Here is a 16,954-nt window from a genome sequence, read left to right as displayed (position 1 = left end):
GAGACACAACAGGTTGGTTCTGAGGATAGCCGCTTTCACCCAGCGAATCGGCAGTCCCCTCCCCTTACACCTACACAGAGTTCACGCTGTAGCTGCCTTTTAACGCGAGGCTTTTCGTCAAAAGCCTCACAGTTCGGACCAAACACGCTCTCCTCTTTCTCGCCTGACTGACGAGATATCTGGAAGGATCGGCGGAACCAAACGTTCAGATTACATAGTTTAATTCGTTTTAACGAACTTTGATTGTTACAGGGTACAAGAACATTTTAATTTCAACATTTTTTGGGTAGGCTAAGCATCAAAAGCCTCATAGGAGAATCGCCACTGCAACTTGCACCTCAAAATTGCATTAATCATAATTTAAATTTGGTTCTTAATGTTGTAGAAGTGTTCTGCGATGGCAAGAGTTAAAATCTGGAACAAGAAATAAGTCAAACCCAACCAACTCTCAAAACACTTAAATCCAACAGATTGGGCAGGAAGATTACAAAGTTGCGTACACTCTTAAAGAGAGGCTTTTTGATACTTTGATTTTTCTTATACAGGGTGGTTCAAAAAGTCACTTAACACCCCCGGTACTAGGCCACTGCAGCGCGCAACATGGAAATGGTGATGACCAATCGTTATCAGGCCAAGGGGGAACCACATTGACGCCACCCACGTGGTCGGTGGTCATCTTGATGTCTGCCATCTTGAATTCAACTTCAGAATTTTAAATGGAATGGAGGTGATATGATATATCAAATCAGGCTAGAATTTCACGAGAAATGCAATAGTGAAGGTTTTTTCGATGTATCTTTAACCAGTAAAAAGTTATGACTGAATTCTTGTACCAATTTGCTCCTTTTCGAGGTGTTAGAAAAATGCCTTAAAATTTGTTTAGCACATCAGTAATGCATCGAGATCAAAGTGATGTCTAGGGAGAGAAGTTCACATGCCATTGCACACGATTTTAATCGGATACATCCACGAAGAGCTGTGCATTATGAGTGGTTGTCGCGAACAATTTACAGTGTGACGCTTCCATTGAATTAAAAGTCATTCACAGTGACAAGGCTAATGTTTACGTTCATAAGGAAGTTCATAAACAGAATATGCGACCCTTGTCATCTGATAACTAACTTTGGACAGAAACTGCTTCACAACGTTCCCATAGTGTTCTGGCATTCCTCCGTATTGAAAAACTCTGTAAAAAGTACCTTCTTCCATAAGCAAGGATGAAAAAACCTGTTTATTTAACAAATCCAAGTAGCCCTAAGCATTTAAGGTTCCGTTGATGAAAAAATTGACTAACCAATCGTGTTCCACACAGCACACCACACCAATAACTTACCAGCACTAACCATTCAGCTTTGATCTGTCAAAAATGGGTTATCAGATAAAAAGCATTGAATATTCTGTTTATGAACTTCCTTATGAACATAAACATTAGCCTTGTCACTATGAAGGACTTTTCATTTAATGGAAGCATCATACTGTAATTGTTTGCGACAACCATTCATAATGCGCAGCTCTTCATGGATGTATCCGATTAAAATCTTGTGCAATGGCATGCGAACTTCTCTCCCTAGACATCACTTTGATCTCGATGCGTTACCGATGCGCTAAACAAATTTTAAGGCATTTCTAGCACCTCGAAAAGGAGCAAATTGGTACAAGAATTCAGTCATAACTTTTTACTGGTTAAAGATACATAAAAAAACCTTCACCATTTGCATTTCTCGTGAAATTCTAGCCTGATTTGATATATCATATCACCCCCTTCCCATTTAAAATTCTGAAGTTGAATTCAAGATGCGGACATCCAGATGGCCGCCGACCACATGGGTGGCGTCAATGTGGTTCCCCCTTGGCCTGGCAACGATTGGTCATCACCATTTCCAGGTTGCACGCTGCAGTGGCCTTATACCAAGGGTGTTAAGTGACTTTTTGAGCCACCCTGTACAATATTAACAAGCAAGAATCCATTTCAAAGAAGTGGGGATATTGACCTTAAGGTGAAAATTGGATCTTTCAGTTTCATTTTATTATTGACTGTTCAATGTAAAGCCTTGGAGCAGATGAATATCACTTCTAAGTCATTACAAGCAGTTGCTTGATATGGCTGTATATAATCTCTTACGGAATGCTCTCTTAGAAATGACTGAGCTTCGCAAAATGAAATATATGGCATGTGGAAAGTAGAAGGATTTCAAATGAATTCTCTGACAAAAGAATGAAAAAGATGAAGAAGCACAATAACGAAATCTGTCCAAACAATTGCCAACTGAGAGAGCTGCTTCAACGTATCAATATTTTAACAGATGATGGACACAAATTGCTCACAACTAGACAATTGTTTCAAAGGTATGAAAGCAGTTGTAGTCACACGAAGTGATACAACCTTCTTTTTGTCAAGATCTACAGACACCGAGCTTCGCAAAGAACGTGAAAAAATTGCTAGAAACAATTCCAAAATTTTATTTCAGTCGCATATATTATCAGAAGTTTTTTCAAACACAAGATAAAGGACATGAATGACGTGAAACAACTTTCTCATCTCCTTGTGATACAACATAGTTGATTTCCAATTATGCTTATGTGTGCACGGTTCTTTCATGTACAGTCACAGGCAATAAAATGGGACATATAGATCCTTAAATACTAGCGTCCCTTTAATGTGTTATGTGAGTTGCCCAATTCAACTGTGTTCACCTTCAATAACAACTTTTTCATAGGAAGTTCTGTTATTGCCGTAGTGTTAGGAAAAACAAAATACATTGAAGGGAAATTTGATAAAAGGTTTGGCTCTGGCAGAGGGCCTTCGCCAGGAGGTGAAGTGAAGCCAGTATTTCCTGATCTCGGTGTTACATTTATATTGTGGGTGACTGTATAGTCGATGCACTAGCTACTTTAACGACCGGCCAGCTTTGAAGTCGGCGGAGCGTGCCCGCCAGCTCCAACAATCACATTCAACGCACAGTGTTGCTACACATCTACTCTACGCCACCTTGTCCCTCCGTGCACAACCGCCTTCCCACGGTCTCCATATTGAAGTTGCAAAGTACGGCAACAGCGTATCCGCAGTCATGTGACTGAGACTCCACATGGAGTAGACGAGCAGAATGACAGCTGCGCCCATTGGCTGAAGGTTGAGTGTCATTGGACGAAAACAACTCACCCGCTATTTATCCCCACCCACGTTTGTGGCGGCGGTTTTCTTTAGGTCTTCGACATTAACGAAGTAAATGTGTGGACTATACCTTACTATTCCTCTCACAGTACCACAGAGATCGTTTTCTAAATTTAAATTTATAAAACCCTATTTACGCAGTACTATGAGTCAGAAACATCTGGCTTTACTTTCAACTGAAAATGACAGCCAAAAAAATCAAGTTTAACAAAGTAATTGATGCTTTTGAGCAAATTTTAATCTATAATGTAAGCATTGTAATTACAGGTTAATCTAAATTTCTCAATTAGTAAAGAATGTATTTCACAGTATCTATTTTTTTAGTTATTTTGTGCTATTCATCTCTAATATTTATCAAAAACAAACACATATTTACTCATAATAAAAAGAATTATATTCGATTACATCCCAGATGCTAAAATTATGCATTCTGTAGTCACTGGGGTCACCACTTGAGTAGTCGGGCCCCCAGTTTCGCCCCTGCACATATGTACAATCTTAGAAGCATACCATTATTTATTTCTAAACAGTCACCCTGTGAAGTATCATAGAAAAAATGAAGAGCATGCAGACACGCAATAAAAAGACAGGGAAAAGGAAGCAAAGGTCACGGAAGTGATTAAAAATGAAATCAGATTGCTTGCAAGAAACACAAGTACAGAGTGGAAATAAAACATTCTTGGTAACTTTCAGCATGCACTGTATGTATGATAGCCAAGAAAAAACTGTTATGTACAAATGATTAAAATTTACGGATGGGACAGAATAATCGATACTCTACAGGTATCGGCCAATATAAGCATAACAGTGTATTGGTTTATTGGTAATATTACCGATAAATTTATCAATCTGTTAAATAGCATAATTTTGTATGAAGGAAATGGTCTTCAAAACTAATTGCAAAACCAATAAAAACTGCAACTCCACAATATGGTACTTTACCTGTGCAATATCTGATCGGTAAAATTATTGATAATTACTGATAAACCAATACACTACTGATATGTCTATATCAGCCAATACAGAGAGAACACAGATTATTGTTCTTCCCTACTAGAATTCATATTAACAGTGTTACATGCAGCAGGAAGTGTTGTCTATACAAACAAATCGGTGATAGTGTCGACTTTTAGGATCTTTCAGACCAAAGTGACATGTGACATGGGGGTTTCACACTCAAGCAACAGGACCACAAACTGCACATGCCAGAACAGGCACTTTCCTCTCCAATCCATAAAAAAAAAAGCATTCACTGTGCATGCTCTATCAACAGACCAAGGCAATACGATGGATATTATTGAGTAAACGGCCCAGTTCAAGTAACACACATGTGGTAAGCGACATGTGCAGCTTGCTGTGTCACTCCAGTATGAAAGGTTGTATGTTTTTCCAAGTGTGCGTTTCCACGTGACAATTTTTGCTTGTCACTTCAGTCTGAAAGTCCCCTTAGAAACTCATTCATTACAACAATGTACACCCTCTACACAGACACAACAGAAAAAAGAAGAATAGATAATTATGACAGTCATTGATATGAACTATGTACAGTGAAGGAGGAGAAACATGTAAGAGCTGGGAAAGGGAAGAAGAATTCTTACCAACAGAAGAAATGTCCATTCCCACAATCTACAGCATGTGATGTCAGAAGGGGAGCCTTAGCTGAAGGAATGTTAAGGGATTCAGGTTGGGTTTGTTCTGTTTCGGGAAGACGTACAGCTCGCCCACACCCTGGCATAGGACACCACTTAATACTACGGTTGCTTTCAACAAATGCCTGAAAGTAATAACATAGTTAAAAAGACATAAAATCAATTTAAAATGGAACTATTTGCATGGAGTAGAAGTTAGGAAGAAAACCAACTGTACATATGAAATAAAACTTAACAATATTGTAATTTATATAACTTTTAGAAAGAGATAAACAAGATATGAAGAGGATTTCTTAGAAGAAAAAAGTTTCGTAAGAGAAAAAGAAATACAGACGTTACTCCAGCATGACTCTAATGTCTAGTCACATACCTTACAAATAATCCAAATTTGCAAACCCAAGCGAGTTATTCTTCAAGTGGTATAATAGATATAAATTGTGGAATTTGTAAGTTGCTTTAAATAAATATTACAAACACTCAACCAGAAAACATTAACCTTTAGTCGCCAGATGGAAAGTTGGCTTGTCACACATGGAAAACCGTTGAGGATGTCTTGGAACAAACTTACCAGCACCTCATGGCAGCAATTAACATGCTTTTTCTTGCAATCTACACATGATATTTCAGTTTTGAATTTTTGTCTATTTGCATACATATGAAGGTGATATACTCAAATTACAAAACAATATACCCAATATTACTATTATTAACAAGCAGAGTTTAAAAATGTCCTGTTTTTCCCTCAAGTATTATTGGACAGAAATTGTAAAAAAAATTAGTAGGAGAAGGAAATGCTTAAATCGAGGTTTTTGCTAAGCCAAAGTAATGCTTTATTCTTTCTCAATCCCTGAAGGACCCAGTTGGTTTAAAACTTTGGATCATTTCCAAAATATGTGTCTAGACATTAGACATACAGACCATTCTCTGCAATAGAACTAATTTGGAAAATAATTTTATGGTATGATTTGCCGTCAACCTTTTAACCTTCCTATTTTATCCTTTTAACCAATGTTGAGATTTTTCAAAGTTTTCAACTTTTTGGGAAGTCTGAAGAAGGCCAAAATGTTCTGTAATGAATTGATTTGATTGATTGATTTGGTGTTTTAAGTCCACTTTATGCACAGTAAGGCTGATCGGGACTGGACCTACAGTTTAACGTGGGATCCAAACCACTATGTGCTCCAACTGGGTATCGAACACAGGAACCCTAAATTACAAGGCAACGATGCTACCATTGCACCATCGGGGAGGCCCTAAGTTGTGTATTGGAAAAAGAACCACTGATTATTGTTTTTTTGAGTGAAAACATGAAGACAATGGTTTCTCATCAAGGTAAAAAAACATATTTTTAATTCACTTAATTCAGTTCACTTACAAACAACTGCTGCATCAGAATAAGGTTTCAAATACACATGAAATATCTCTGACTTTTCAAGTTTGTGAATAATTTTCTGACTTTTTAAAGCCATGTGTCAATTTCCCTGAATTTTCCTACATTTTCAAGGTGTGTGAACCCCACTCGAACATTCAGCAGAATCTTCTACAGTGACTAGATGCATAACTTTTTACACTTTTACTTAACACATGCTAAATATCTAAATTTACATACACAGAGAACAAGAATTACCTTAATGTCGAACTGAAGGTAGCGACGTGCCATTTCCGGGCTCACCAACTTCTCAATCACCTCGACAGGCACAAGAATGTGACACTGAAATGCAGGGCACAAGATGTGATGAGCATCACCCTCTTGAATCTTGACAGTCAAGTAGCTCTCCCAACATGCAGTGCAGAATCGGTGCTCGCAGCTGATGTGAACTGGCTCATCCCAGCAAGGAATTGGGTTTGTGCAGATCTCACACTACAAATGAACCAAACAAAAGTAAAGCCAGGATTTAAATTATAAGCGGAAGTAGCTGAATTTCGAAAAATATGCATGGAAGCGTAAGCAAAAAGTGACCTGCTATCTCAATAATTGTGAAACAAAACTTAAGCCTGCATCAGTGTGTGTGTGAAGCAGTATGTAATATAAGCATGCAGAAATCTGAAGCCTTCTTAAATATTTAGTTCCAGTAGGGATGTGCCGAAGCCGATTACAGATGTATGAAAATCGGCCGAAATTGACATATCGGCATCGGTATCGGAATCGGCAAAAATCTGATATTTAAACCGGTACAGATTATACTAGAGTTTTACCTTCTAATAAGTTTTATATTCTAGTTTTGTAAGATATATTGAAAATTTGGTTATGATTCGTCATTATTGTAGAGTTTTTGTAATAAAATTATTGCAAACTCTCATTCAGAGGATCAACCTAACTATAAATCGGAAATAAAACAGTACATTGCTGAACCAGGTTCTGCTGTTGTATTCGAAATTCAAAAATTAGTATTCAAACCTGAAGCAAGTGCTGAGAAAATACATTAAACATTAATTAACCTTTTAGAAATGTTATTTTCACTCACAATGGTCTCCGCTTCCTGCTTATTATTCTTTATGCTTGGAGATCCATAGCTTCCACCCTGGTACTCCAACGTCACCTCATCGGATGATACAGGCGGACTTGTGTTGGAATGCTGCAGCGCAGAGGCTGGTGGCTGCACTCCTGCGAGCTGACAGCAGAGAACAGGGTCTTTCATCCACTTCTCCAACAAGGCTTCTCGTGACCATTCTGAAAGAGTGCATTATGGTCACTTCTGCCAGTACACATTTATCTGATGACTAAAAACTACAGATGAGCCACTGTGGGCCAACAGAGATATCTAAGTCAGGATAGAAGAAGATGTCTAAATGTTGTACAAAGCAAAGCCATACAGGTTGTAAGTAGCAAGGCCATAACAGGAGTTTACAAATAGACACAATACCTTGAAAGCAGCTTGTGTAATTATTTTCATCAGTCAAGCATATTCTGGTCCATCAGATGTGCTTCACTGGGACACAATGGTAAATTAAAAAGATTTTTCTTGAGATTTTCAGTTCTCCAGGTGTGTGCGAGAACCCTGCAACTCACTTGCCAAAGCAAAGTCCTGGACATTTCCAGATTTTCCAAGAACTTGTAAATAACATTGAAGAAACTTACTTACTCTATCGTGTTTTAACAAACTAATAAAATAACGTCTTCCAATTTGTGTTCTAATCAAAGTTTATTCAAAATTGGCAAGTAATAATAATAACCAATAAATACAGAGAAATGATGTACTCACTATTCCACAAAACCATTTCTTTGTTGTTGTTGTTGTTGTTCCATTAATTTTGGTGGCCACTGCCACCATCCTAATTTCTCTGCAGCTTGATTTCCCAGGCTCAAATATGAATAATAACCTATTTTCATTTTCATTTCAAGTTCTTGAATGTTTTTACAAAAAATCCCTAACTCTCTTGAATGTTGTTACAAAATCAGTGGGAACCCTGTATTATTATTGTTTATACATTACAAGATATATGAGAGCATCATCATCGTCTCAAGGTATGGGAAAGTTCTATCTACAAAAACCTATGCCACGCTTTAAAATGTGGGAAAATATGCTTATGGAATTAAAACTGCATCCTACACCAGACAAAATACACTGGTCAAAACAATTAGGGGAGCAAGCAAGCAAGAAATCCCAAAACCAAAGTTGGAAAGTCAAAAGTAGCAATGTATGTTGATGAAGTGAGTGTGTCCTCAACAGTACAATTCATCTGTGATGAATCACCAGCATGAAGAGCTCTCTAGTGACACCATAAGGCACGTGGCAGAATTTGTGATATGAGGAGCAATCACAAGGTCACTTGGGAACACCGGTTGTGTGGTGCTGGCAGACTGTAAGTGCAGGTGGGATTCAGTTGAGTAGTGTTGAATAGGAACGATGGCAGAACAACACGATTTAGGGGAATCTAGCGCATGGAGAGCCATTGGGAGGATGGAAGCAGGGCAAACACAACGTGAGGTGGCTGCAGCCCTTGGTGTGTCACGCAGTGTCATTTCCAGGTTGTGGACACGATTTCAACAGACAGGTACAGTACGAAGGAGGCCTGGGCAAGGTCACCCACGGTCAACAACAGTTAGGGAAGACCAGTACTTAGCATTGTCGGCTCGCAGGAATAGGCAGCAAACTGCAACTGACTTGCAACGCGGCCTTGTTTTGGCAACAGGACGAAGAGTCTCGGGCCAAACTGTACGAAATCGCCTGCGGGAAAGGGGTCTTTATGCAAGAAGACCAATGGTGTGTGTCCCTCTGAATGCCCAACACCGTAGGGCCCGCAGACAGTGGGCTGTGGAACATCGTGAGTGGGGATATGGAGAGTGGAGTTCAGTTCTCTTCTCGGAGGAGTCGCGTTTCAGTCTCCAGTCAGATAATCGACGCATTCTCATCTGGAGGGAACGTGGGACTCACAATTATCCCGCACATGTGCACGAAGTGTCTCAGTATGGTGGCGGTGGCTTAATGGTATGGGCAGGGATCAGTGTTGGTCGACGTACCACCCTGCACATTATCCGGAACGGTACTTTGACAGCTTTACGGTACCGGGATCCTCAGGCCTCATGTTGTCCCAATGGCTGCAGATATCAGTGATCGTTTCATTTTTGTGGACGATAATGCTCAACCTCACCGAGCACGTCTGGTTGACGCCATGCTACGGGATGAGGGTATCGAACGAATGGTATGGCCAGCGTCCTCCCCAGACTTGAATCCCATTGAACATGTGTGGGACACACTCGGAAGACGCATTGCTGCTCGGCAAATGGCCCTTCTGGAGGAATGGGTGAATATCCCGCAGGCTGTCGTTGATAACCTTATTGGTTCCATGCAAAACAGATGTGCAGCTGTCATAGCAGTTCATGGCGACCACACGCCTTATTAGAGGTATGGATCTGTTGCATATCTGTCCATTTCTGTTGTCTTATCACCTTGCTGTTCTCCTGATTTTGTGCAGTACCTTGCAGAAATCACCCCTAGAACTCTGTTGTGCTAGACTCAATAGACATGTATTGTACTGGTTGAGGACACACTCACCTAATCAAAATACATTGCTACTTTTGACTTACCAACTTTGGTTTTGGGATTTCTTGCTTGCTCCCCTAATTTTTTTGACCAGTGTGTGTGTGTGTGTATATATATATATACCGTGCGTCCATTTCGATCTGCAGCCGAGAGATCGGGAGAAGTGCGGTGGGCGGCACTGACGGAGATGCCGACATTTGCGGCCTGAAATGCCAACTTATTTTTATGGACATATGCAGACATTTATATAAATATTGCAAAACGAGCACTAACCTGTGTTATAAGAGTATGGTTTTAATTTTAGTAGCTTAGTGACTGTATGTGCCGATGATTTTGACACGCCCACCTCTTGTGAAACACGGCGTAGAGGTTTGTTTGGAGAACGTTCTAACGCTGCACCAATATCATCGAGTTTTGCTTCGGTTAGAATCCGTCGTTTTTGCTTAGGTGTTTTAAAATTTAACGATACAGTTTCTCGTAATTTAAGGACAAGATGTCTAACCGTATCTCTGTGTGGAGTTGAAATGCATGGGAATTTCTGTACAAATTACCTACACACGTCTCGACACGAGTTTGTTTTCATGTAGGTACGTGTCATACATAAAAAAATCTTTGTTCTAACGTGAATCTTGCGGCTGGCATTCCAATCGTCTCACTGACACCTCACACATACACACTACAATAACACAAACAAGTAACTGCAAGTAACCAAGAATAACACTCTTGCGCACAGTACGAAATTAACACGCTCTTGGTTTACATTGCTCGCCACTATATTTACAACTCTGTCTTCATCTAGTCGTGAAGGAACAAAAAACTCAAGCTCGGAGATTTCGGATTGCAAGGAAGCTCATGAACACTATTGACTTTTAACGGTTTCTTCTACAGCGTAATCTTGATACAGTGTTGCACATTCAAAACCTCCAAACGATCCCCATCGGCACAAAACTCTTTCAAGGATATAAATTTAAGCAGGACGTTACTGGTCAAAACTATGATTAAAATGTTTTATTATCTGTGGCTCTTAACATCGTTTCTAAAGCGTATTTATTTGTGCATATAAGAGCAGAACTTGGATGAATTACAGAAGAACTTTTGCGTGTTATAACACAGGTTAGTGATCGTTTTGCAATATTTATATAAATGTCTGCATATGTCTATAAAAATAAGCGGGCATTACAGGCCGCAAATGTCAGCATCTCCGTCAGCGCCGCCCGCCATGCTTCTCCCGATCTCTCGGCTGCAGATCGAAATGATCGCACGGTGTATATATATATATGCAGGGTTATTCAAAATGATGGATACACTTTTATTCATGTATATTTCCTTGAATATAATATTGAATATGAATAATATACATACAAGAGAGAGGGGAAGGTCTAAAGTTTCGAATACTACCGCTAAAGCGCAGTTGCGTAACCAACCAGTCGAGTGCGCATCCTCGTGCCACCAACGACCCTTCAGTTCAGTTTCGAGTAAGATGGCCACCGTGCATCACAAGGTTTTCTGCGTTCTTGAGTTCGGCAAAACTGAATTGGCACAGCAGTGCAGCGAGCATTCCGTCTTCGATTCGGCATACAACCACCAATTAGGAGGAGCATATACCATTGGTTTAACCAATTTCAGCAAACTGGATGTCTCTGCAAAGGATGTGAGACGAATTGAAGGCAGTCCTAGAAAGTCAACTAATGCAGCTAGCAGAGAACTTTGAATACCTCAAGCAACTGTATGGCGAGTTTTGAGATGCCGTTTCTCAATGAAGCCCTTCCTCACCGATGGATAGGTCGCATAGCCCTTTCCGACCGAAGAGAGATTTCTGATGAATAATTTGTCACAAATTGAATTTTATTGATGTTTGGCTGCATCTAAACACAAAATTAGTAATGAAATTTTTTTGCCACATCTAGTTTTCTAGGGAAAGTACCCTCACGATAGTGAGTGTTAGGCCTTATTTACTACCATAATGTACCATATAATTATTACTTTCAAAATGAACAGTCCGGGATTATATTAGAGAAAGACAATTTAATTACTTATGTATATGTATGTATGTATGTATGTGTGTGTGTGTGTGTGTGTGTGATGGTGTGTGTGTGTGACTGTATTAATGGTTGTAGTTATAGGGTAAATAATATATTTACATTAATTACAGTTTGTAAGATTTTTTGGTATACCACATACAGTATAGTAAGTGTCAATTATTTACATTATAATCTTTTCAATACAACAGATCACGTATTTACCTGTCAAAAATTTACTTCAAGTCTTCAAACTTTGTTTCATTATTACAAAGTAAGACATCTACTTGACATGAAAGGCAACAAAACAATTTTTATCTCGTGAGAGGCAAAGATAACAATCACATTTTACACATCTTACTTTAGTATGACTTTTGCAATTGTCAAGGCGACAACAGCGTGGCGCAGGGATGCTGTCAAAAGTAGGGAAATGATCATAGCCATCGTATCTCTTGTTAGCAACAGGCTTCGGTGATGGAATGTAGCTGTTCTTTTTGTGTATTTTGCTCCATTCACCTACAGCATATTCTTCCATGTCTGATGATTCTTCAAGACTTCTTCTCTTCGCCGGTGTTGCAATTAAGGCTTCAGATAGTTGCAGCCTAAATTTAAGGAGATCATCTGTGTCTTTCCTTCCTAACTTATTTAATCGACAATCTTCCCTGTATATTTGCCAACAATTTACATCGCATAAGTCAAGGAAGTGTAATGTTACTTTCAAGGTCCACTTCTTTGTTTTGAACCATGTTCTGTAGTACTCTATTTGCTGATCACAAACATCAACACCCCCTCATACTTTGATTGTACCTTTTCACAACGGAGTGACATGTAACTTCAATATATTTATTCTCTTTTTGCTCCATCTCTTTACCTGCGAAACTGGCTCAATTCCACAACATGTTGATGCCATGAGCACTTTCTTATTGTCTTGCCATTCCACAATTACTATTTTGTCATACCTCTGACATACTCGTAAGATTCACCTCTCTGCACTTTCCCTTCATGTAACCTGACACCTTTAATCCAGTTTGCCATTATTGATTCAGTCCCTTCTATTCCTATTTCCACAAGATTTTCCAGTAATGGAAGTGTTACAAAATATCTGTCAAAATAAACGAAACTACCTTGTGGAAGGGAAGAAACAAGTCGGAACACAACAGATGGACCAAGTCCTAGCTCAGGGCACTCGACTGGAGTAGATTTTCCTTGATATATTTCAAAATCTAGGACAATTCCTGATGAACTGGTAACAACGAAATTTTTTAAACCTACAGGCCGTAGTTTGTTTTTTACGAACTGTTTCAGTTTGCAGCGACCTGTGAATGAGATCATCTGTTCATCAATGGAATAGCTTGAGAAATCTCGCGGTATTGATTTGCACCTGTTTCTCACAGCATCTATCAAAGGCTGGACCTTCCAAAGCTTGTTCCCATGTTCCTTCACGATTTGCAGCTTCTTCTTCACCTTCACTTGAGAGGCCATCAATGTCGGAGTCCTCTAGCAGCTGCAAGACAACATCATTGGACAGAGCTGGAAAGAATAATATAATATATTTATATATATTATGCATAATATTACATATTGTTATGGAAACTATGTATTCACAAAAAAACAACAATAAGTGACTTCAAATGAAAATACGTTTCCACCAAGAAATATATTTTCATTTCTTCTCAAGCAAAGGATCTACAGCAAGTACAACTAACACTTCACAACAAAAGATTATTCTGCATGCGAGCTTAAATTAGACCTGACCCTCACGATTGTGCGACTTACTTTTTACATCACAATACAAACCATACATTAATACAGCAAGCGAAACTATTAATCTTATTTCAAATCTGACACTTTTCAGACAAAGAATTCACTATTTAAATTTGAAAACGGAAACAACAAACAACAAAAACAAGGAACTTACCTCTGGAACTCATTGCATCCACTTGTTGCTGCTTTTTGCTTTCCTCCAAATTCACCAGCCAAAGCTGTAACGTCATACAAACAAAAGAGTAATGAAGCGCACAACTAGCACGGGCGTTGCATTCCGGTTTGAGTCGGAGAAGCGATCTCTCCTAACGGGAAAAAAATCAAATAACTACCCTCACGATCGTGTTTCCCCGGTCGCAAAGGGATAGGAAATGAAGACCTGGCTCTTCTCTCGTGGCCCCCGAGATCTCCTGATCTCACACCATGTGACTTTTTCCTGTGGGGGTATGTCAAACAAGCCGTGTACGTACCACCTCTACCACAAACTCTGGGCAACCTGCAGAACCGTATCACAGCTGCAGTGAACTCAGTTACACAAGAGATGCTTCTTCGTGTGTAGAATGAGTTCGGCTACCGCTTAGATGTTTGTCGAGCAGCAGGCGGTGGCCATATTGAACATCTGTAACCTCTATTGTAAAATTGTAAACTTTAGACTTTCCTCTCTTTCTTGTATGTATATTGTTAATATGTAATGTATATTCAAGGAAATATACATGAATGAAAGTGTATCCATCATTTTGAATAACCCTGTATATTAAAAGAAAATAACTTTAACCTGTAAGCAGGTGATATTCGGTCTGCATTCACGTGTCAGCAGGAAAGTTTGTACATGGGTTGCTGTGACCCACCGCGACCATTTACATTTGTGCAATTATACAGTGCTGGACATATGGAAAGAAACTAATTATCACCTATTTCATACAAAATTGTACTATATTTCTTTCCTTATTACATTACTATTCAAAAAACTCTCATTCTTTGTTTTTTCCTAATGATATACTTATTATTTGAGACACATGCAGAAATTGTGCATTAATTCAACGTGTATTTACAAATATTACTAAGAACACAAAATTCTAGTAAAAATAAATATGTACATTTATTTATTTGCCTAATGATGTAAAATAAATAACGGAAGGACAAAACAAAAAAATCTTTAAATATTGAAAAGAAGAAAGTTTAAAGTTGCAAGTCACAGTGCACATTAAATTATGAAATGAGCGTGACCTCTCCCAGCTTAAGGATGAGAAGTCTACAGGACAAACACAAACAACTTAAAATAGTATAGTTGGAGATAAAATAGAAGAAACCCTGTATATGAGAGATGGAACAGCTTCTCTCTCCTCCATGCATCATTCTCAACATTACCTAGAAAGGTAGAAAATAAGACAAAATAACCAACATAGAAATAGAGAAACGAAAGAAACATAAAAAAAATTGGTTATTGCACACTTGTGAGGAACGAAATAGCAACAGATGTTTTGGAGACATGATGCGAATGCTATAGCCACCTGTTTCTCAGACATTCAAAGAATAAACAGAGATAATTAGCACACATGAAGTGTTGTACACACACTTTTTTGTTGATTACACATCATATTATTTTTACAATGCTAAAAACATCAACAAACCATTGTCACGAAGAAGAGCCTCTGCAGTGAAGAGAGGGATGTGCAACATGTCAGACGTTTCTACAAGGAGTTGGTCTTTGGCTTCCTGCAAGTCTTGCGTTCTCAATCCACTGTAGACCTCATCCTGTTCACTTGACCCATATAATTCAGCCTCATTGATGGTGTCACTACTGTCAGCCTGTAAGATGAAGCATTTTACTAAGAACTAACGTCTCTGTTCTTTAAATGATATTTGTGACCAAAAAGAAACATGATACTGTAAGCTAAAGGTAAAGCTAACCTATGCACGTTGTGATATGCTAGGATTCACAATATTGGCAATTTGGGGAGGTGATGTGATTAGCTCTGGTTGTCTTAACTCTGTGATGTGATTAGCTCTGGTTGTCTTAACTCCGTGATGTGATTAGCTCTGGTTGTCTTAACTCCGTGATGTGATTAGCTCTGGTTGTCTTAACTCCATGATGTGATTAGCTCTGGTTGTCTTAACTCCGTGATGTGATTAGCTCTGGTTGTCTTAACTCCGTGATGTGATTAGCTCTGGTTGTCTTAACTCCGTGATGTGATTAGCTCTGGTTGTCTTAACTCCTCAGGGTCGCCTCCAGGTACATTTTTTTTATAAGCTGGGTGAACCCCAGTCACTCGGGGACATTACTCGAAAATTCTCCACCTGAAACCTCCCATAAAACCCAGTCTACCATGTGTCAGTCAGATATCATATCAACTGAAGTACTGCAGATTCGAAACTATTTAAAAGTTTATATACCAAAAACTAAACTCAAGACTGGCAAAACACCACTTTGGGTGCCAGAGTTTGCCAAAATGACTTTTATTGGGTGATACATAGGGGCATGCATATTTCGTTTTTGACGAAAAAACGAAATTTGAAAAAACACATTGTAGTGTTAATTTTTCATGTCTTTGAAAGGTATGAGGCGCATTTTGTGACCATATTTTGTCACGAAATAATGCGAAATGAACTGCAAAAAGCGAAATTAACTCTTAAACACGAAATTTAGGGTTTATTCACCGACGCGACACCTTCTGAGGTCTGAATTATCCTGAGAGTTATGCAATTCCCGGAAAATTGATTAATTCTGCTGTTAATATTGGAGAAGCAAAAATGGACTCCTTTACACAGAAATAAACTTAATACTCTGATAACTACATAAATATGCTATTAGAAGTGATATGTTAATTCTGTGGAATAAGTTTAGTTTTTAAATCAAATTTAGGATTATATTCACAATTTTAAAACCAATATGTCTTTTTATATACCACTTTTCATCCATTTTTTTCACCGCTATAACACCGATATTTTATTTTATTTACCGCTTTTGAACCCGAAATTGACTCAGTTTTTGTACCGAAATTTTGCTTTTTTATTTACCAAAAATATGTGCCTCTAGTGATACATCATCCCATTGCCCTTGTTTTCTGCCTTTAAAGATTGGAAACTACTATCACTACTTTCAAGTAGTTCCCTAACTATCCTCATGATGTTGGATGAACACCAAAACGTTGGAACCTAGGAGCACCTGCAAAAAAAGGTGAGGGTGCTAACCATCAGGCTAATCAGAAACGGGTTTTACAATAACACGGTACATGAATTTTGTCCTCATATGCATAGGAACATTAGGATTATTTAAAGAACTAACAGATTAGTATGGTAAGTCTTGATATATCATTATTGTCCAATGCCAAGAATGTACTGATTAGTTGACACCATCTACTACAT

General features: G+C 38.6%; 1 protein-coding gene across 2 annotated transcripts in view; it reads right to left on the bottom strand.

Annotated features, from left to right (window-relative positions):
• Window positions 1-16,954, bottom strand: part of LOC145980054 (ankyrin repeat and IBR domain-containing protein 1-like) — an 87,345-nt gene that overhangs the window by 45,959 nt on the left and 24,432 nt on the right. For both annotated transcript variants that reach the window (XM_083113042.1, XM_083113043.1), the window contains exons 6-9: window positions 15,220-15,397; window positions 7,287-7,492; window positions 6,449-6,682; window positions 4,771-4,946 (exon numbers count right to left, since the gene is read on the bottom strand). In XM_083113042.1, the coding sequence (XP_082969168.1) occupies window positions 4,771-4,946; window positions 6,449-6,682; window positions 7,287-7,492; window positions 15,220-15,397 (794 nt within the window). The remainder of the gene's footprint in view (window positions 1-4,770; window positions 4,947-6,448; window positions 6,683-7,286; window positions 7,493-15,219; window positions 15,398-16,954) is intronic.

This window comes from Lepisma saccharinum, chromosome 27, assembly GCF_977018435.1.
Source record: "Lepisma saccharinum chromosome 27, izLepSacc3.1, whole genome shotgun sequence".
NCBI lineage: Eukaryota > Metazoa > Arthropoda > Insecta > Zygentoma > Lepismatidae > Lepisma > Lepisma saccharinum.
The sequence above is the reverse complement of the archived record's forward strand: the minus strand, read 5'-3'. Positions and strand labels throughout refer to the sequence as shown.